This window comes from Tribolium madens, unplaced genomic scaffold (assembly GCF_015345945.1).
Source record: "Tribolium madens isolate multiple individuals breed KSU strain unplaced genomic scaffold, Tmad_KSU_1.1 Scaffold_97;HRSCAF=244;Tcas5.2_LG3a, whole genome shotgun sequence".
NCBI classification, from domain to species: domain Eukaryota; kingdom Metazoa; phylum Arthropoda; class Insecta; order Coleoptera; family Tenebrionidae; genus Tribolium; species Tribolium madens.
In genome coordinates, this window is record NW_025401069.1 from 5,574,922 (window position 1) to 5,598,986 (window position 24,065).

General features: G+C 31.1%; 1 protein-coding gene across 3 annotated transcripts in view; it reads right to left on the reverse strand.

Moving 5' to 3' along the window:
• LOC123015303 (ras-GEF domain-containing family member 1B-like) overlaps positions 1-8,780 on the reverse strand; it is a 30,846-nt gene extending 22,066 nt beyond the window's left edge. The window contains exons 1-2 of one of the 3 annotated variants that reach the window (XM_044414987.1): positions 7,474-8,780; positions 2,200-2,250 (exon numbers count right to left, since the gene is read on the reverse strand). In XM_044414987.1, coding sequence (XP_044270922.1) covers positions 2,200-2,250; positions 7,474-8,652 — 1,230 coding nt within the window. In that variant the 5' untranslated portion in view covers positions 8,653-8,780. Of the gene's footprint in view, positions 1-1,781; positions 2,025-2,199; positions 2,251-7,473 lie in introns of those variants that run through there. The other 2 variants (XM_044414986.1, XM_044414988.1) reach the window with 2 other exon arrangements.
• Positions 8,781-24,065: the final 15,285 nt, after the last annotated feature.

The following is a 24,065-nucleotide window of genomic DNA, read 5'->3' on the forward strand; positions in this document are numbered from 1 at the left end:
AATATTGAGATTGTGGTTTGCAGTCATGTAACAATAATAAATGATTAAATCAACGGAAAAAGTACAGTTTTACTTATGATAGTGTGGACGGAACAACTTTGACCTTTTATAAATGATAATTTTATTATTTCACCGAATTTGACATTTGCGAAACTCGTGAATTTTTAACAAAGAGGTTATCTAATGCAAGATCGTATTCTTTATAGACTGTTGTAACCATAAGGGTAGGGGTCACACTGCTATTATGAGATTAGTAAAAATCAAAATTAATGAAATTCTCTTATCAGAAAAAGATTTCCGAATTTAAAATTTTTGCCAACATAAGAAACTTGAAACTCGTCTTACATGAAAACCTGCCAAACCGTTCAATTTATTTGGCATTAATTACTAGAGTAAAAAATAAATATGACATAGGTACAAGAACTTATTAAAATATGTACTCATTACTTACATGATTGTGTATTTATGCAAAATTTAGACATTTTTTTATTGGAAAATTCATTCAAACTTTAAAAAAAAACACTTCTTAGTTTCATACTTTATTATGTATTTAAAATTACGTACAAATTACTAAATTATCGAAATTAAACATATTCTTTTCTCTAAAAATTACTGTACAATCTTTTTACGTTTATTTACATTTACTTTTCCCGTTATTAAATTATTGACACCATAATATAATGAATGAATGAATTGTTTCATATCTAATCAACTCAAGGTTTGCTCTGTTTAATCTCGAAACTAGAAAAGCTTCTCGTACTTCATTCATAATGCCACATCGACAAATCCTCTTATCATCTGTGTATTTATTTCAACCCCAAGACGCGTAAACGTTTAATTGTTTGTAGTTATTCGGTAATTACGTTGTTGAGATTCCTCACATGCAAATTTTAATTGAAATAATAATTTTGGCCTTCAAATATGAAGAAGAAACTAGCCACTCAATATAAAATCGTCTCAGGTTTCTCATCGTGGGAAAAACGAATATTCTTGACTAAAAGCACTTGAAATCTGAAAATCTGGAAGTTAAAAAACACATGTTCAAAATGTGTTAAAATTCATCTATTTCACAAAATAATGTCAAGGCGATAAAATATAAAGTCAAGGTCTGTCTAACAATATTTTGGAGTGACATGTATTTCGTTTTCTCTTGAGAATAATTAAAATACGTAACAATACAAACTGTATCTTGTAATTAAGATAAGTAGACAAAAGTTTATCAAATAAATTATGTAATAATAACAAAGTACAGGTATTTGAGGAATGCAAAATATTCATCACCGTGGGACTTTCCTTAAATAATAATAACAATAATAACTCGGCAAGACAATAATTGCTAATGTCTCACCTCTCAACACTAAGCGGCAAACTTTTTTGATGTTTGTTTTTATTTTCGTAATTTATCGTTGGCAACAGTGCACATTTGCGCACCATAGCGGCAAATTTATTATCCCACTGTTCCACTTAATTTTTGCATAATAAGTGAAATCAAAACGTGTTCACCGAACCCAACAACTTATTCCTTCGGAATTTACCAATGAAGACAACCCTTCTGAGTGGCAAAAACCTAACCTAACTCGAAACAGGTACAGGTAGTTCAGCGTGCGTCGTGAGTATTTTATTTGCTTATAAAACCTGCTCGTACGAGACGAGAATTCCGCCAGTAAACACAATACTGGACCGAACAAGACTTTCTCTTATACCTCCTGTTCCGTGTTCAATTAAAAATTAGTAAAAAACCCAAATCGTGACTTGCTTCTTGCAAAAAAAATCAAATATACCTTTAATCCGTTGCCGCTCTTGCTCACAAAATTACCACAAACCGAACGTTCCAATCATAGTCAACACAGATTTAAACAAATGAAACACAAACACAATTGTTTTGTATCGGCCGGGCGGGAAAATGTAAAATTGTGTTGATTTTTTTGATAGAAAACGCTAAAAACACGCTTTGATTCTCATATGTTGTTTACAAACATAGAAAAAGGCGACACTACGTGCGTACGTATCGACAGACACCGTGAAACTGACGGAATGAGTCATTTTATATACTCGCCGCCATTGCTATTGTACAGACGCGGCCTGCGCTGATGCTAAGCCGGAGAGGGAAATAGTATTGCCCTCGAGTTTAGGGCAAATCCCTTTTTGGAATCATTTTGTGACTCGTTGCGAATTTGAAAATGAAATTGGCCAACTTACCCTTGACTTTGGTGTGTGTTTCAGACCGATGGCAGGCTGGCTCCTGTTACTCTAAAAGAGAGGAAAATCGAATTAGTTTCGAGGGATACATGTCTTATGATTAATGTTGCAGCTTCGAAATTGTAAAATATGGTCGGAACTAATAGTTCTAACTTATAGTGGGCGCTTGAATACAGACATTAATTAATGAGTGAAATATGAAGCTTGGAAAAAGTTGACGGCGGGAGGATGGAGGAAAACGGGAGACCGAGATTTAAAGTATTTGCAAAAGAAAAAGACGCTTTTATTATTACAGAATGAAATTAAAATGGATGACCTCCTATTGTTAAGAGCAAGAAGAATTTAATTGCCTTGGTTACAATAATAAATGAAATGCTCGGAATTCATGATGGAAATTAATCACATTACATTTAAACTATAATAATCAAAATACAATAAAAACAATTATGCGTACATATTTTTAATTTCTGTAAAGGTACCTTAGACATAATATTAGTACCTCATTACATTAATGGCGACAATCAAAGGTGAGATAAGAATTTAAGTGTAAAGATAACAATATTGATAAGAAATCATACTTTAATAAGATAAAAATAAGTAAATAAACAAAAATATTAACACAATCATTATGCAAGAAAGTCTATCAAGGGTGTTGAATAGTAGGTAAATCAATACTTGGCAGTTATCTGTCGAAACCAATTTTTGAACTCCTGTCGCCAGTTAAAAAGTATAAAGAGGTATAAAAAACATAATTTATACCTGAAATCACTAAATATTTTGAATCAAAGTTGTTTCTGTAATACACCTTGTATTCCTCTTTTTCAATATTAAATATTATTGTTAAATAAGGAATCCCAGAAATAAACCTAATACTAACCTAATAAAAATACCTATACAGGGTGCACCAGAACTCGCGCCCCCAGAGAAAAATGCCATATAAGGTAAGATACCAAGAACATGGAAAAAATGTAAAAAAAAAATTATCTATAAAAAATGTCGAAGTTATGAGGGTTTAAAGTTTGCACTTTGACTCTATTTATTTCTGTTGGAAAAATAATTTTCCAAGTTTTTTTGCTATAGGCTGTTAAAAGAGGAAACAAGGAAGCTGTATCCTAAATTGTAACTCTGTTCAATGTTATTTGTGGCTTTTATTTGCAAAATTTTTGTCCCTTTACTAAATTATTGAAAAAAACATATACAAGATCATCAGTATCCTTAAATAGATATAAAACATGTCAAATGTCAAAAAATAAATGTCAAAATTTTTTGACAGATAGAATTTTTTAAACATTTTTTTCATGTTCCTAGTATCTTACCTTACTTGAAAATTTTCTCTGGCGCACCCTGTATTTTGGCTCATAATTCTTACATCTTTACGCACTTAATAATATTGTAATTTTTACAATTATGTCTGAGACATCCCATAACTATGATTTAATAATACAAATTTTGAGCATAGTTGGAAAAATGATTTTTGATATAAAATTTTGGAGTGGCATTAATAATAATTTTGTGGAGTTATCAAAGACAGTTTTAATTTTATAAACAACTTATATGATCTAATAATAAACGGTTACGAGATCTGGTTTAAGACTCGCTTTATTACCACCTAACTATAGAAAATGTTTTGCAATAACATTAAAAACCTATTTAGGTTGATATAAAGGTAACTAAAAGTACAAAATTTTTCAAGTAGAGCAAAATGCAAAGTTGTACAGTTCGCAAATAAAAGTAAAATGATTCTGATTCACTTTCACTTTATCGATCATGTAAGATATTTTTTACACGACTTAGCAAATTCTATAAAGAAGGATAAACGTCAAATATGACCCACTTTTGATTGTACAAATGTTTAGGTGGATCAATCAAAGAGTTGCTTATTTTTGTATGCGACCTCTAGATTTTTCTTTAATGTGTTATTTATTTTTATTCTCATCTGTCAACTAAAACTTGAAAAATTAAAATAAACGTCCGTTTTCCAAATTATTTTTTATTTAACATTAAGCAGTGAGTGAGAGTATAATTTGGTAGAATACACATAATTAATATTTACCCACGTGCAGATTTAATTTAAAAACGACTCGAAAGCCTGAATAAAAAAAGTAAAAAACATATCTTAGCATGCAGCTAATGAGGCAAAGACAACTTCATTAAAGGCCGACTCTCAAAAGATTTCATTTTTCACCAAGATCGCTGAAATTAAAAACAAACAAAACAAAAGAATTTAATTGAAATTCTGGACGTTGAAAAGGTAAAATTTAATTTAAATAGCAAATAAAAGAGAAGAAATTTAACGAATCAAGGGGTCATAAAAGATTTGATCTGTTTCATCAGTTTCATAACTTGGTTTAGTGCCAATGAGTCAATACAAAACAGATGTGTGATGTGTTAAAATATTAGATGGTACTAGACACTCAAAGAACACGTATATAAAGTTTCTCAACATGTAGGTCAGGTTTGCTTTTTCATTGTTTCTATTGTTTTAAACACACGTGCACTAAATTATCTGAAAATTTGTTATGCTGATGCAACTTTATAAAATAATGTGTCTACTTTGGAAGTATTTATTTGAATCTACGCATAGGTATACGAATATTTTCTTATACATAATGTGTTGTACAACATTCATATTGTAAAATTAAAGTATTAATTATCTGTTGAAAGATTTCACACCGATATAAGCATCTCGATTCCAGTAAAGATGAAAGAAAGATTCTTTTACAATTCCTATGTTTTCAAAGTTGTAAAATATGCAAATAATCTTTCTACTCAGGTAACTTTTTCCTGATAAATGTTGGTTTAGCAGATTTACGACACTTTATTGAAATAAAACTGGATTTTCCTTGTTGATATTTACTTCCAAGAACTACGATCCTTACACCAAGGTGAAATTAGCATCTTAAAAATAAACTTTACTCAAAATTTTGCAGAAACACTAGAAAAGTTGTTCACAAATAATACTAGATTCAAATTAATTGAAGGAAGTGGATCTAGTGAAATCATACATCTTTAATTTTTGTGGAATAAATGGCTTTTAAAAACGTATCTGATTTAGGAGTGATAAATGCAAGCTTTTTATAAGAACCTTAGATTATGTAATCTTCATATTGTCAGACAATAATAAACAGACAACAACGTTAAACATTGCCAAGAAAATTATAATTTAGTTTAGAGTGGCAGGGAATCATTAGAAAACGGATGTGATATGTGATATTGTTCTAAGTAAACACAAAAATAGAAAATCACATTTCTGATTAAATCTGGGTCAGGTTTGTTTATTGTTTTAAAACAAAAATCGATAATGTATTTGTTTTAAATTTCTTATTCCTACCATAATATTTTTCATCACTAAAACTTGCTGCAATAGCAAATTAAGTGTAAAACAAATTTATTTGTATATTTAATTATGGTTATATTGTATAAACTAAAACCCAACACAACATAATTCATAAATAGCTGTCCCAAAAACCTCGGACCAACACTGTCCACAAGATATGGCTTCTTGTTTTTAAAAACATAGAAAAACAAAGATAAAAAGTTACAACAGCTAAGAACTTACTGTTGTAAAAAAACTGAACAAAAAATTAGGATACTACGATAAGAAAGATTTAATTTGTTTTACAAGTTACACAACCTGTAATTTTTAGTTTTACAATCTATACAGGCTAGATAATACAAAACGCCACAAGCTATAATTTCATTTCTTTTAAAGTCGTTACAATACTTTTTTTATGAAAATTAAACAGTTTTTTGTTATCAATCGTTTGCTTGTCTTAAACAAAATAAATACAAATGTTCTATGTATTTTATTTTATTTAATTTTCATATTGCCTAAAATCAAAAGTTAGTTATAAATAATAGCTTATTGAAGGACAATTTAATGAGATAATAAAATATACAGGGTGTTTTATTTAAAAAACTGAAATCAATGTCACTTCCGGTGAAACAGGAAGCAGCATTGTTTGAACATCTATGCCAAACAATACAGGACAAGAAACTGTTCAACTTTGTTCAAAGAAGTATTGCCTATCTAAGTTCCGAATAAGCAATCTGACGTCAAAAAGTCTCTGTATAAATGCCTGTCTAATCATTATGTATGAAAGGTGGTTGGATTCAAGCCGCTTTAGCGCTAAGGACAAATTACAATTTATAACTTTAAATGTGGTTTACCGACCCTAGACACAGTCGTAGGTAAAATATTTTGTTCAAAAATACCACAAAATATAACCAGAATTTTGTAGCGACTTGTATGAACCACAAAAATATGAATATTAAAAATGTATCAAGAAGGGATTCCACAAAAACGATTATTTTCATAATTACAAAAAAATATCCACTGGTGTTAACATTACAATTTTCAGGATTAAAGTTTTTATTTTGTTTTAAAGTGATGGATTATCGAACTTGTGATGACCTAGTTTCATTTCCTTGGGATTAAGTTTTGTGGATGTTTTATCTCAGTTTTAACCCATCTGACGCCACTTATAGGTCTTAACTAGCAAATGTTTTATTTATTTCAGTCGTAATTTTTACTACACAATTTTCCTGATTGACCCACTTCTGTCAGGAAATAAATCCAATGAGAAATAAGTCGCAAAAGTATATTTTCATTTTATATTTCATCAGAAAACATTCACCCATCCACTAAATTAAATTTAAAAACAAACTTGCAAAATAAAATAGTGGATATAAAAATGCTGCGGTTTGGTGCAGTAAAAGACGTATTTGGGGCGTAGTCATCATAAACCAGGAATTTAAAATTTATCTGCTTTTTACACTACTACGAGAAATGTTTTATAGATGTAGATCAAAGGGTCATCAGTAATTTTAAAATACAGTTTTATAAGTTATTTTACGGCCAATATAAAACGGAAATATGACATTAAATGATTGAAAACTGTAAACAAAAATCCAAACTATTTTATAGGTCAAGATTATTATTTTGACTATAAATTAATTTGTTTAAAATACATCGTTATCCTTTTCTATTAGTGGATCATTAGATAAATGCCTAAACAAGAATGTGTAAATTTCAAATAAATTAGCACGTTTTTTATGTGCGAGATGTAAACTTGTATAGTAAACAACTGGGACAAGACTGAATCCATCATAGTTTCGCTAATATCACCTCAATTCTTTCCAATTTAACTTTTATTAAATAAAATCATTATTACATAATAAAAAAATTCTATTTAAAATTTCTGCATGTGTGACGATGTAACATAAGCGGAACAGTTTTAAACTGGCCAAAAAACCGATTGTACAAACACAAACCTCACTCCATTTCCTGTTTTGTGGCAACCTCAATTCGATGCTTTGTATCTCCTGGATTTGTTTAACCGTTTGTTGCAAATCGGCTTGCAACTTCTGCTGCATCTGCTTCTGCACCATCATTTTCTGTTCCACATCCTGACTGCACTCGCCGTCAAGCAGGCAGTTTTGACCTTTCCTAATGACTTTATCCTTCTCCAGCCTCTGTGAAAGCAGTTCCTCCAACTTTCTCGTCGACTGCTGGAATTGACTTTGCGATATGATTTGGGGTTTCGGTTTCGTTTTTATTTCGTCAGTCTTTTGCGCGGCACCGAATTTGGCGATTTGTTGTCGAAAGGAGTCGTCGCCCCGGTCGAAGGCTTTGTGTTGGAGTAGTTTCTGTTCAGTCTGCGGCAAAAACTGCGCTAAGGCTTGTGCGTTGGCCACGAAGGTCTGCTTGTTCTGAGCGAAGGATTGTCGCACTTCGGGGGAGAGGTAGTCGGGCTGTGAGGTCTTCCGCTGGTGGCCGAAAGGTCTGGGCTCTGATATGGACTTGTCATTGAGGAACTCGGGCTGAGAGGCTTTGCGTTGGTGCGAGGGGATTTGGGGCTCGGTCTCGGGAGGCTTCTTCACGAGGTCTAGCTGGATGAAGTCTTTGAAACCACCAGAATCGGAGGAGTTGGAGTCGAGGGAGTCTATTTTGGTCATGGTTTTGCCGTTGAGTTCCTTTTTGTTTACGTTTATTATCCCGCAACAGTCTGTCGTTACGTTGGATAAGATACTGCAACAGACGGTGCTGGGGGAGTTGGGGGCTTTCTGGGTCACCTCTTCGATTTTCTTATAAGTTTCGTAGCTTGTACTATATTTATCACATTTTTCACTAATGTAAGTGGATGAATATTCATCATACTTGACGTTCGTTTCAACGCTGGCACTTTTATGATGCAGACTTTCGGAAGTTCGGGTCGAAAAAACTTCCTTTTTTTCGGTTTGGGACAATGATCGACTCACTTCTTTTGGGATTTCTTTAGAGTTGTGTTCCGACAACGATGCTCTTCTTGAGTCACTCACCAAACACTTCTCGTTGCCCTTGACAACCCTTTGGCCCCGGACATTCACAGGTGGTACGATTTTAGGTTTTGATGGAATTGACGGTTTAGGTCCGATTATTTTAGGTTTCTCAGGTTTACTGCACTCTTGCATTTTAATCACTTAGATGCACATTTTTAATTCTACTCTTCATAATTTTAGACACTTAATAATAGCACTTCGTTGATGAGGAAACATTAAGGTTTTGTGGAAAGTCATTTTATTTTATTTAGTAAATAAAATCCCACGTCAGTTTTACCACACTAACAAACACACGTTGCAATGTTGGGGTTGACTCCCTTACGAGCAAGGTTGGATAAGACGACGCTTGGCGGCGCATGGCGTCGCGTTCGATAAGCTTATCACGGGGATGAACAGGTTAGCTCATTATGACTCAAAACATAAATACAACAATTAATTTGACTAGATTTTAACAAAAACAACCATTAATCATATTTGTGAAATGCGATTTTGCTTATTAAAGTTCATTGACACCGCTCAAATTATTCTATTGTTGACTACCCTTCATCGGCACCCTAAACTATTCAGTGTTCAGTACAATAAGTTACACAAAACATACAAAGGGTAAACGAACACCCATTTTTGATACTATCGACTTAAATTATTTTCGACCTAAAGTTAACCCGTTCTCAGCAATTAAGTAAATATCCTTGACGGAAAATTTTAATGAAAATAATTACTATAATAAGATGTATTTTTCTTGTCATTTATCGGGGGAATAGTTACCAATAAACGATTAAAAATAATGAATGTTTTATGAATAACGCGCAATAACTAATTAGAAACAACATAACAAATTATGTGCGTAATAATGTATTGAATTAAGTTTAAATATTTTTAGCCTTAATGCACTTATTACTTTTTATAAAAAAAAATTAAAAAAATGAGTAGAATTAAGTCTAATTTTATCTTCCATTAAGGTCCTTTCTTTTTTTTTTTTTTTTTGATAATTTAAAACGTAGGTAAAAGTATCAGTTATTATTATAACATTAATGCTACTCTTTTTGTTTCGTGTTAAAACCATAATCCACCTTCGCTTACCTTTCCTAATCCTCTTGTATTTGCTGAAAGTAAAGCTCCTAGCGCATGTTCACGATATTCTTTATCTAAATGGTCGTGCTGCGCCTGGATACGTCTGCAACCAAACAAACATTAGTCAAGAGCAAACATTTTAGATGGCGTAGTCTGCTTTAAATATGTGAAGAATTTTTAATAGATTTTTTTGAATAGTAATAAAACAAATTAGAAATCAATAAAAGAATAATATGTTTTTGCTTAATCTAAAAATATACAAAATGTCATAAATAATATTTGTAGAAAAGAAAGGAAACAAATATTTGAATCAATATTAACTTTTATTATTGGTATTACTTAAATCACAATTTTCCATGAAGTCAAAGATCATAAATAAAATCATGTTTAAAAATCTACTATTTCAAAATTGATTTGTCTTGGTGTCTAAAATATCGTTAAATTATTGTATTTTATAGATGTAATTTTAATCTACTAAAGCAACATAACAACGTAATAATTTTTTGAATTCTTCCAGTAATGCAGCGGAATGGGTATTTTTTAAAGTAGAATAATTTATTTTTGTTGAATCTAAAAATGATTCATGAAGTAAAACCGTAAAGTAATCTTTCTACCCACTTATTATTAAAGATTAAAAAATTCGTTGTTTATTCAATGTAAAATATCTGCTTGAGGCGCAATTTCTTTCATATTAAATACCACATTTTGTGCCATTTTGAGGCAGTATAAGATATTTCAAAAGAAAACAAACATTACTGTGGGTGGCCAATGCCGTTTTATGAGACGCATGGATTTTATAATTATTGTGGGCGGTTTGTGTGGCACCTTTATAAATGCTTTATGGAGAAAATAAAGAAAGAAAGAAAAAAACAGTGTTTTTTAACTTTCATAAAAAACATTTATGCTTCAGTTAGTTGCAAGTAAGAAGATCTTGAGAAAAAATTTTAATTTTCAACGGATGTTACTAATGTGTAGAAAACTAAAAAAAATAATCTAAAACGTGGTCTAAGTAATAGCTCTCGTTAAATCAAATGATTTTTTTTCTGGATATATTATGTAAGTGTATGAGCACATCCGAGTGAGAAGAAATAGGTGTTATTATCGTTATCACTTGTCAGCCTACGCCAATCAATTAGATGAAATGACAGAAACGATGCTTCCGTTTGGAACCGGCTTAATATGATTGAAAGATGCTCTCTAGACACTATAAAAGGTTAACCTTCGTTGAATAACTCTGCCGTAACGAACCGGAATTTATAGGAATTATATTTGTTTGCATTCTAAACATCCAGATGTTCACTTTCAATTAGAAAAATATTCAGAGAAATGTAATTCAAACTGTAACCAATTTAGTTAAAAGCAAAAACAAATATCAATTCTTTCATTATTCTAATATTTTAGATTGTATACTCTTGCCATTAAAAGACCTCCTTTATTTAATGGAAATATTTTAAATTTCTTTGAAATAAAACTACAAGTTCTGGAAAGCAATATACAATGTATTTAAGAATTTATACTCTACAAAAAATCAGCGATGCGACATTACGCACATACAAGGCAGTTAATTCACTTACGTTATGGCAACTAGAAGTTCTTGTTTCTGGTGTTCCTTGGCTTTAATTGATCCTCCTTCTTCTAAAGCCACTTGTAATTCTTTCTGAAGAACCGATAATTTTCTCCTTTCCGCCTCGAGGAGAAGGCTCGTCACCTGAAATGTAATAAAAACGTTCAAATCGGTGTTAGTGTAAATTTAGTATTTGTGTCACAAGGAAATGTCCTCACTAAACAATTAAAGAAGAAAGTTACACGCAGTAGCACATTGTTCACAGTTTTTATATTTACCTAATTTATTCGTGTTCCGAATAATTAACTTACATGTAATAAAATTAAATAGATGTGACTACTAAATGTTTTTACAAGAAATCGTCCTGTTTTAACTAGGAAAAGTAAAAGAAATTTCTTTCTTTCCACGTATTAAAAATGGTGGATGCGCCGGAAAAATAGTCCGCTCCGCGTCCTTAATATCAAATATGTTTTGTCAAGTTTTTTCATTATCATACAAGCCAAATTTCCCAGAGCCGAATAAGGCGAGCACCAAGGTGCGACATCGCCATCATTCGATTTTTCTGGCAAGTAGGTTAAGTCAAATTTCCCAATTTTAGCTCAGCTGTTGGTGCCAACTCCCATTTCAACAGTGAAGCTAGCAACTGTTACAAAACGACGGCAAATTTTATAAAATAATATAACTCGTTTTTATTGTATCTTGCGATCTTGTTTCATAATTACAGGTGCAATGGTATAAGCCGTATATTGAGACATTAAGCATAATTACGACATGTCCTGTACTCATCATCTTGGCTTGACGCATTACACAAGCTTCCTTTGAACTTTTCTAAATGGCATTTCTCGGGAGATTCTGTCAAGATTTGTCTTGATGGCAATCCGTAATAATCATTGGAATTAGTTCCGTTAGGTCTTCAATGGCAGATTGCAGCCATTCGTAWCTATTATTGCCTGGGAAATAAGTGCCTATCTGACAGCAGAACGACCTTGACAGTTTCTTCTAATTAAAGTATTCGAGTTATTTAAAGTCAAATTAAAACTGAAATAAATTAAAGCGGCATGTGCAAGCTCAGAATATTTTTGTAAATGCTTGACACACACTCCAATTACTGTTTTTATACAAATAAGAAAAAAATCTTGAAAGCTGATAGATAATAATTAGGAATTTTAAGTAAAATTGAGATGCACTTCTAACGCAATTCAACAATTATTATCGCAACACCAACAACCCAATTTCTGTAATTGCGATTACTTAAACTCACGATATACAAGGCTCAAATTACATCACATCTTTCTGCTTGTTGTTTCAATGTTTTTTCAATGTTTTAACTCCTCAGTTTAGTTTCTTACCTACAATTTAGTCTTTTTTAACTCGCTGTACACATATTTTATTTTCAATATTATACAGAAAATTAAATACACATTCCTTGTCTTTCTTTGAATCTTTTTAAACACAATTGAACATCAGACCATACTCGTACATTTTTTTAACAAAAACAATTGTTACACAAACAACTAAAAAAAAAAGAAATGACCCAAATAGGGTCAAAGTATTATTTATAATATATTTTAAATAAATTTTTGTAATAATCTTCCTAGAATCTCGCATGTACGAGTAAATTCGTTTGGTTTCTAAAAAAACAGTTGCATTTTTAAATTATTTACCTGTAGAGGAGGTAATTAAATTTCCCTTTTTTCAAAGATCCACCCTATTAGAAACAGTTGTTATTCTACGAGGTTTCCATAAGTTAGTATGTACTCAGAACTCAGCTTGAGTTGTTCCAAAATTTTGAATCAGCCCTGTATATGTAGATTGGAAAATAGTAACTTTTAACATAAAAATTGATATTTTTTTATAATACACTAGATGTAAAATAGATATTTATAATTTGTTAATGGAAAATTAGTGTTTTCGGTGAAATTAATCTTGGTTGAAAAAAAGCAAGTTACTTCTTAATACATATTTTTTGGACAATTTTTTTAACAAAACAATAATATTACGTGCGAAATACAATACTTATCCAAGTGAGATAAAACTCTAAACCAAAAGGTAAACTCGAAAAACAGTATAACTACAACTAGTTGTTTCTCTTATAGTGTAAATTAACATACATTTTCTGTTTGACTAAACAAAGTTAGTTGGAGTGTGTTTAATGGTTGATATTACGATCCAGATATAAACTGTAATATTTGTGATATCATACAACAAATTTTCACTTTTTTTTCTTCGTATGTACGAAATAAAAGTCTACTATTATTATGTTTTGCTGAATACAAATTTGAAACTCGTTTTTTATTGGGATAATTTAAAGAAAATCGCATTTAAAGTTTTGAAAGTTTTAATTGACACTTTTCTGTGCAGAAGAAGTAGGTAGTTTGTATGGATTTTTTTATGAAGAAAATAAGTATATTTCATTGTTTACTAATTACCTGCAAATTTTTAACAGATAACTATTTATTATTAATTATTATTTAATATTTTGCAAATACTTTTTTCCGCTTGCATAACCCGGATGTTTTTATTTTCCTCGCTATCTGCTATCTGTACAGTAAATAGTAAAATTACACAAGTTTCTCCTCTCCTTTCTCCCCTATAATGATTGTAAATTACGAGCATAATTGTCACATAAAGACTTTACGTCATTTATTCGAAAAATACTTAAATAAAGTAAAAGTGTCTAGTCTAGTTACCTGAAGTAGAATAAATTCTCTTGCACGTAATATCTGGACAAAGACGTGTAAAATGTAAATTTATTTAAATTCTTCGTAAGTATGTGATTGATAAACTTTTTGCAAGGACTCTGATATTATCTCGTGTTCGCGGTGAGGATGTTTCGACCAATTACCTGCTTTTATCAATTTTACTGTGCTATTGTATTCAGTCATTTTGTCCATGTGTAAAATACAAGTGTGAATAATACTTATGGTAATAATAATAAATACTTTACTTTCAAGGTAGCTGATAAAACAAATGATTTTTTTCTTGTATAAATTACAAACAAAAACTGGATTAAACAAGCATTAGGCCACGTCGTGTCCTGTTTGGAAAACGCCCGACGCAACGTAATTGATAATAATCAACCATCTCGATAACACTTTCATGAAATTGCTATGCTGCATTAATGGTAGAAAAAGAAAACAACAACAAAAGAAAACACTTCCGCACTAATGTTTAAAACCACGAAATGGTTTCTTAGCAACCAATACAAACACATGTACAAGCATTGATTCCCCGGAAAACTGGTTGAAACCGGAAAATAATCGATAAAGCAGAATGCCTAGGTTTTAGCCGGGAAAATCAATTTGGTTATATTGACACATGGTAAGAAAAACGTATGACGACAGCTGGACATGAATGAAAAATTTCCCGAGTCGATTCAGGAAGTCCCATCGTGGGAAAGTCGTACCTCAAGATGTTGATATTTAAAAATTAACGACGTCACCTGAACTGTGATCGAACTGGTCATGGTGGTCTTATGAAATATTAACGCCCATCGAAACGCACAAGAGATGCTTTAACGAGGCCGCAATCGAAATATAATTGAGGCCCTAAAAACTAAATTTAGACACAGTATTTTGCAAATATATTATTTGATAAAAGTTGAAGTTTTATCAAGCATTTTCTATCATAATTTCGATGTTAATCAATCTTATTGTCAGTTTGAACAACTTTGCAGCATAAATAAACACAATTATAGCCTTAGCGAATTTATTATTTATTACTTTCACTACCTCTAGTGCGAAGTATGCAATTATTTGATTATTTAATTTACGTTCCATCGCTGCCTTTTTGGCCTTTGGCAAAGTATCTTCAGGAATTTGTCGGCTATTCGTTTTTAAATATAATAAATTCTCGTATGCAAAATACAATAAACTTCGGTTAGGAGGTATTCAATTTAATTTGTTGAAATGGTGCCAAGCGCGTAATAGAACTTCATTATATCAACATTTTAATTAGTTAAAGATGCGTGAACAAGTCCAAATAACGGGGTCTTTCCTTTTTAAACAAGAGATTTTCCTATTTTTAGCATATATTAATCTATACAAGGAATAACAAAAATATATACTAACATTAGTTAACATAAATTATGTTATTACCTAGGCTCAAATGTATGTTTATAAATGTATGTCTCGCGGTAATATCAATACATATTTTGAAAGAGCTTGTTATAGACATTGTAGAACACAATAAAGACATCCACGACAATTTCAAAAATATTCAAAGATGAGAAAAACTACTAATTACAGTGACAATTGTTTAAATTAATTAAAAAAAATTTCCTAATCTTATTTCATATTACTATTACAGTGGAGCTTTGATAATCCGAGTTTCGAATAATCCGAGGCAATATTTGTTCTAATTTTTTTTTGATTTGCTTAGTTTATAAACAATTTTTTAGAAATTGGTTCTACATATTAAAGTACTTGGGGATAATTTTGTTTTCTTTTTTTGTTTACAGCAAATTCTAGAAAACAAACTGCTTCCTCTAATTTGTCATAAGCTTCATTCAAAACCATGACCTGACCTCAATTACATTTTTTTTGCAACTTCAAAGACCATTAAAAAGTCATTCTTTCAATGTATTAACCGTTCATGCAAGAAATGAGCGTTTCATTTTATGTTTTCATAAGTTTAATTAGGAATTATCTACTTTAGCGTCTTAAAAATAGTAATTATTTGTTGCACAATCAATCACTTATATAGGTCACAGTTAATAATTTAAACGGCATTCAAATCTAAACTTATTATCAAATTTCGATTATAAAATAATGTCATGTACATTATGACCAGTGAAGTACTCAGGACATAGGACCTTTATCAAACTATTATATTCATCTTTTACACGTTTATAACTTTTATAGAGAACATTTTTTTTTTAATTTTATGTATTTTGTCAGTTAATATTTTTGTATAAGATGTCAGTTTTCATGCCGCCCCCCCAAGTTTTTTTCCCCGTGAGCCACTGATTATGAACAAATTTCAGCATTTCAGACCATATTTGTAAATAATCCACAATCAATTTTTTTTTATATTTTAGTTGTTTTAATTTGTTTTACATAAATGTAAAAGTTATGGTATGAGTCATCAATGGTCGGAAGTTAGGGAAGTTGAAGAAATTAATGAAAGAAAGTTCATTTAGGTTCCCTCGCGGCTTCATGTTTTATGACTAAAATTACCATTTTATAGCTTGATTCTATCTAATGTCAGTGTTGTTAAAATCCTGATAATGAAGAGGGATCATTTATTTCCAACACTATTAAAATAGTAATTACTATCACCACAATTAATTCAATATCAATTCAATAGACTATTCACATAATCTAAAGGTGCCACTTAATTTTGTTTATTCGTTTTATTACACCCAACCGTAAGGTTCACCCATTAAGTCTTTAATAATTAATTTCAGTTGCTTTTGGGATTGAAAATTCAAACACGTAAATTGTTATTTGACTTTTTTAATTACTGGGAATTCCTCTTTAGATAAATTTAACCTACCTCTAATTGAACACCAAAAAGGTCACGAGATCGATCTTGTTTCCTAAGTTCCACGTTTTGATTGGTGGAATTATCCACCAAGTTTGGAACCACGTTCTCAATGGGACTCATCTGCAAAAAAAAACATGTTATTAAGTAATTTCAAATCAAATATTAATCTTGATAGAAATTTACGAAACAATGCTGCGAAAGAGGCGATCAAACTGGCGATATTTTTTAACAGGCGTGAAAATATAACTGTCTTATAGACAAGGAAGTGAAAGGAAAAACTTGATGAACAATGAGTAAGCAGTAGATAATTGTAGAGAAGGTGTTAAAAATGTTTGTAAGTCAGGAAATTATAGGGGCGAATGTGAAGATTTATTTGGGTGAAGCTCTGTGAAAAGAATCTCGATCAATCATTTTGAACATGGAAGTAATTACAGTCTACGACTGTTTTAATATTCATTGTATTGATTTTTAGAAAATAAGCCAGTGCTTTGCATTTGCTTGCATTTGCACTTCTTGCACGAAATTATAAGGAAACAGACCGTAACACAGTAGTTCAACAACTATTAAACAATATGTTAATTCTCTAGTTAGTGAACTTTTTTGAATAATCACTTCAAGCATTTGCATTACATAACAATGAAGCAAATTAAAAATAACGTTCCTCTGCACTTTTCCTGGTGACAAGCACAAAGTAAACTGTTTAATAGCTCCAACTGCGAAAGAAAGTGTCTACATAAAATTCACTTTCGACGAGTTTTTAACCTTTGTGCAGTATTCATTTGCAATTACATGGACATAAAACGCAGCTTCAGACCCTCACGTGTTCGCTATAAATGTAATTGTAAATTACTGCAAATGAATCTATAAATAGCCCCATTTTTGCGGAGAATATCGATGTGCTAGGTTGTTCCAAAGACGGCCTTGCCTACCACCGCTGACCTTAGATCTGACCGTGCTGCAATTCAATTCATCTCTTGTAGTGAAATCGAACCAGTGAAAAAATTCGGATCAAACTCGCTTACAAATTGCCTCCGATAGATATTGACATTGGAAGAAAGTTAGTGAAATTATTAACCTGAATATGTGACGAATTTCTCTCTGCTCGTGGCAGGAGATACATCGTTAGAAGGTGAAGGTATGTCGTTTCCAGTCCAAGTCCTATTATGTTGTATCTACTTCACATGCCAATGTCGCATTATGGCAAAAGGAATAACAACAGTCGTTCCATCTGCACTTATGTTTAATTCATAGGAAATTATTGCCGTTTGGATGAATTTACTGCAGTGGATGCAGAAGAGATTCATTTTACAGTTATTGCCGTTGTGGGCACCTTCATTTTCTTTCACCAAGAATTATTGGTTGTTGGAAACTTATTTTCGATTTATATTGCATAATAACCAAAAAGGAAAGGTGGTGTCGATTTGACCGTTCCAAGTACAACCTCTCCCTATGAACTGTTTTCAATCCATTACCGCTCAATAAGTATTTAGTCATTCTCTTCTTTAAAAATGAAAATGATACGTTGTCAATCAGTTATCTAACAGCACTTTTACAATAACCATTACAACTAAGAATTATCATCGAACTTTTCTAAAGAATTTACTTTTAATTTTAATGACTCCTCATTACTGTTATGTTCTAGTTTAGTTACTGTACGTCTCACTGTATTGCCACTAATTATATTGATTGTAGAAATTCTTTTATTTTTTGTCTTGAGTCCGCTTTAATAACAAATTCTTTCATGTTTTATTTTTCGGTACTTTTGCTTCTTTTTACCTTGCGTATATGTAGTAATGGGTGGTCTTCTAGTTATTAGTTCTGCCTTCTGTTATTAAGATTGTATCGCTGAGTGTTTTTAGTATTTACTTTTCTTTTTATTCACTTTTAAGCAAACTTTTTATTACTACGTAACTGTAACTCCAGTTGAGTAACTTCTCTACATATTATGCAAAAATCATCATATTATAACAAATAAAGTCTTTTTTAACAGATATGTGAAACAATCTTAACGTTGATACAACTACCAAGTGGAAATATGCTGCTAGAGTCCGCGCAAAGCAAGAACAACACAGCACGTTTCTGATGTGAAATTTGCGTTCAGCCGAGTCCACTTTCAAATTTAGGAGATGGTTTAGTCTCAATGAGGGTTACAAAAATACAACAAAATACTATCTAATTGCAGACAAACTTTTATAAAGTATTTTCGTTACATAAACACGTGTGTGAGTATGTCGGTTAGGTCATAGACGACTACATGAAGAAAGAGAATTTGCTTGATACAGCAATAGACAAAATAGAATTTCTAATAAACACGAAGAAATTGAAGATAATTTATCAAAAATTGACGAAGACTAAAATCTCATTACAATTTTTTTTGTACTCCTATATTTATTTTTGTATATACTCGTCAATTTAAGATTTGGGAGTTGGATATTTTGTTATGAAATATGTGTGTTGAAAAACATGCTGTTTTTGCTTTACGTCAACTTTGTCATAAAAATTTTGATTTGGTTTTAATTTTCGTTTAAAGAAAAAGTTCCGATGTAATATCATTATTATATTTTTGACCAATTGCTGCAATTCGCCAATTACAAAATTGCGAAACAAAAAGTTTGAAGGTATAGCAACCTATACCGCATCTTCCAAAAGAGCTCTAAAAACCTCTTTAGTTATTGGAAAGTTTTGAGGATTTATTTCTTAAATTTCGTAGATAATACGAGTTCTGTATGATTTTTGTATGTTTTATTGGAATAAACATTTAATTCGATAAACATTTTTTTCTTACAAAAATAATAATAAAAAACGATAATTCAAAAAAATGTCCAGTCCACCATATGGTAAGTTGTAGTAGTTCGAATTATCGAGGTCGCACTGTATTATACTCATTGAATTTTTAGTTTCTATTATCTAAAGAATTTAAATTTCCTAGTTTAATGTGTTAGTAACACTATTAGAAGTGGTAATAAACAATAAAAGCAGCTAAACAATGACAAATTACTCGACAAACCACTGTCATCAAAAGCTGTTTGATTATAATACGTTCTCACAATGCTATTCATTTTGAATACTACATTATTTTATGTTAACATTATTATAATGTAATACAATGGGCATAATTTTCAGGTTTTCAGGTAATCCCAAAAAGAAGGTTTTTTAAACACTTTTATTTATGTATTGAATCATAAGTAAAACGTTTGTTGTAAACGAGTAAACGTTGTAAAAGCTTGACAATGAGTAACTAACAAAACTATCACTTAACAAAAATGAATCATTATTCATACGCTACACAGTTTTCATATTGGGAACAATCTAAAATTAAAATAATTTAATTTAATGTTTAATTATTATTAAATAGTTGCAGTTTTAACAAGTACAATAAATAAAATAATATTAGTTCTAAAATTAACCAATGTACCTTTCCAGTTCCATTTACTAAACCTCATTTATCAATACACAACAAATATGTATAAAAAACCTTTGGTATTTCCCATTAATTAATTTTCGAATTAACCTGTTTGTAAGTGCCTAACAACACTAATAATTAATTAACGTTAGAGATTTAATAGAAACATAATGAACAAAATGAGGCTAACATATTTAGTAATAAAATTATACAAATTCTTGTACAATTTTACTAGCAACTAATTTCTACAAATGTGTCTATAGTATCTATAAATCTTCGTTCGTTTAATATTTCGTTTGTGTTATAACACTTATAACAAATATTTAATTCTCATTTAAAAATAATTTGTAGCTATTAAAGGCGTTGTATCCTATAAGTGGTCATCAGAAATGAGCTCCATTTTTGTTTGTAGCCATAATTTAGCTACAAGCAAATCTCTAAAAATGGAAGAAGCCGATTTTTCATTATTCCCACTTGCTTATGTAAATGTGAGTCACAGAAATATCAATCAGTTGAATTAGATAGGAATTGGGTGAAAGTGAAACACCTTATGATTTAATAAAAATATATTTCTTACAATAATGTACACAAAAATACAAATCACAGAAATTATTGTATCGATTGAATATCTAATTACAGAGGAGTAGTCACATGCATGAAAATTACATCTTGATGTTATTTTTATTACAGTCATAATATCTTTTTGATTATGCATCAGTTCAATAAAACTTTTAAAAATTCATTACAGACAACAAAGGTGAAAGATCTTCACCTGGAGTTCTTACCATAATAACATCATAAATATAATTGATACAAACACAATTACATATTTCTGAATAAAAATTCAACGATAATTTAATTTTTTTGCATATCACGAAAATGCTTAACTGCAGTTCCTTATTTAAATTTTATAAATCGCCTTGCAGTGATAAAGAACAAGATAAAGCATAAATCATAGCTCTTGACATATCAGACCTTTACATCAGAAGCTCCACATCATGACACAACTTTTGCTTTTACTGTGAGATTCAACGTACAAGCTCGAATCTCTTTTTAATGAACGTTATAAATTTGTGTCAGAATTTTTTCAAAGAAAAAATAATTAATGTCACAATTTTATTTTATACATGACCTCGACCACTTTTTTTAAATAAATAAAATAATTGCGACCATCATTGTAATGATGCATATGCACTTCCCACGAAATATGGCATTAAAAGAATCACGATTCTAATACAATCTGTGAATTCTTCCAGTGCCAAGGTTCGTAAGATGCTAAAGACGCGAAAACATTAAACGTGTTTCATACCTGAAATACAAAGCTTTTATTCTTTTTGTAAGCTTTGCAGTTTCTCTTTTAAGTAAAAACAATTAAAACTAATGCATTTTATTCAAGTTTAGCAGTTAACCTTTTGGAAAAGTATAAAAATATAAAGTTCCCACAGAGACCTTTAACACCAAGTTTCACTTGCTATTAATTCCTGTCTACATAAAACGTTTGTTCCTTTGAATATTTATAATTTTTTTAAGAGAATTCTAATTTTAATTTGAATATTCTAAAACATGCAACCAAATTGGTTGACCATTAAAAAAACTGCCAATTAAAAAAGCACTATTATTTCAGTGTTCTAAAACAATTGACCAGTCTGCAAAAACTAAGAAAAAATTCCGAAACAGTAAATACCTTTACGGAAAACAAAATTTGAATTGCATGAGTAACATCTGATCCATACTATTTATAATCTTACAGTCTACTGAATATAAATGTGCACGCAAGATTTTCCATATTTTATTTATGAATATTTTTATTCGTAAAATAAGTGCAATTACAATGCAAATAGTTGTACATGTCAAATATGTGAAATTTTACCATTTCTAGACAACAAAAGGGAGACAACGAAGAGAAAGTCTTTTAAATCAAATTTTTGACTAAATTACAAATAGCTTAACGAGTGAATTTCTTTTATTTATTTTCTATATTGTCTTAGCTTCAAGAAACCTTACCGATTTTAATTCAATGCCAATAAATTGCAAATAAGCTCTCGACTTATTAGGGCACACAAATAACTGTTTTATAAGCTGAAAATGGACGAAACTATAATTTAGAAAGATTGCAGCTGAAAAGAGCGCAAGTCATGGATTAAAGACCGCCCCGAATTCAAATGTTTAGATGCACGCACGTTCAAACTAATCTACGGTAACAATCAAAAAAGTGACGTCATCAAGTCACGGAATGACTGCAGCAGTCGATACTGACTTATTCCCGGAAAAGGGCACTGAAAGATTCCATCGGAAGATGGCACTAACGATTTCCCGCCAAACTCGCTGTCTACCCAAAGCAGACATACATTTCCATTAAATGCAAGTCAATAAATAGTTGTGCTCTTTAATCAATACCATGCTTGACGATAATAACCTTTCACATTGATTTTTCCGCGAACATAACTGTAGGACTATAATAACACTGCTGAACTTTGCGTAAATTTAACTCGAGGGTCGCCGTTGCGTGATTTAATGTGATTTCCTGATTTTCAGCAGGATTTCAGGACACGAAAAACTCACCCTCGAGAGGGAGGTGTACACCTAATTACTAAAGATATTAAAGCTAAAACACGAGAAGGGAATAGACATACTATTCAGCACATGTTGTGCGACATGAAGTGAAAAGGAAAGTCCCGGATTCAGCTGCGTCCTCGTGTAATTAATTATCTTGACAGAATTCAGGTGTTGTAGCAGGAACATAAAAAAATAATTTGCGTGTGATGCTAGCTATTATAATATAAATTTAACGTTGTAACAAATGTAAAAATTCCCAGACAATGCTTCCATTATATAAGTTTATAACAATGCTATCTCACCAGACGAATTTCCAACTAATTGATAAAAGAAAACTAAAACTTAGTGCGATTCTCAAAATTTCGATATTTGTTTAGGTGGAAGTAACACAAATGAGCGGTTCCGCTCCGGCAAATGACTTAACCGGGGCGGCCATTTTGAAATTGATAATTATATTTAAGCGTTTAATTGAAGACGATGATTTAGTGAAGCGCTTCGCAGAAAATTGCTAGTCGATTTGAGCAGTAGATAATGATAAAACCGCGTTACATAATTAAATAAGAAACGGTTTGAAATGAATCGAAAGTATTTCAAATCGGATACGGTTCCGCGCGCTAACATTCCCAGAAGAGTCACTAATCCATAGAAATAATAATAGATAACACAAAATGAAATCACAGATTTGGTTGGTAAGGACACAGAACTGAAACCACTGAAATTCACATGAAAACTGTAAGAATTAAGGTGGCAAGTTTGACGTAGGTATTCAAATGTTTCAACAATGCATGTAACGCCTGGCAACGGCAACGCATGCGTAATAAAATTGTCCAGTCAAGGCTCACTCCACTCCGGAAGTTCCCGTCATGCAACAGTGCTGATCTGCTTCCCCAACCATGCAACATTTTTATTCGATAATGCCAGTTTTTAAATGCCCAAATACGCCAAATTAAGACTAACACTATCTAAAAATCAATAAGCTCGGGGGATTAGATTCTTACTAACCAGTTCTTATCATTTCTGAAATCCCGGAGTTTACCCGGACTCGCAAATCGTTAGAACAAACTTATTTTTCGAAATAAAGAAAATAAATACTAATAAGTGAAACAGGTGAAAATAAATTCGACAGTCACTCATAAAAAAGGATCAACTAACAGGTGACTTGCTTTTACTACCTATAAATAGGGTACAGGTGTCTGTAGTATACACCTAATGCCCCTATATCACTCTTGTAACATTTTTTAGTGACTACCATTATACATATAAATGCGGTTTTTCGTTTTTTTTAGTGAGTAGATAATTCTGCCACTCGTTTTTACCATCTGCTTTAAAAGCTTCATCCCTGAATTTAACACCTGCCTGATGGTTAATTACCATTAGGGGTCACTGTAATTGCTTTTTAGCCTTTCTTAGGTAACCGTGGAATGAGTTTCTTAAAATTACAACTTTTCTCAACTTTAAAAAAAC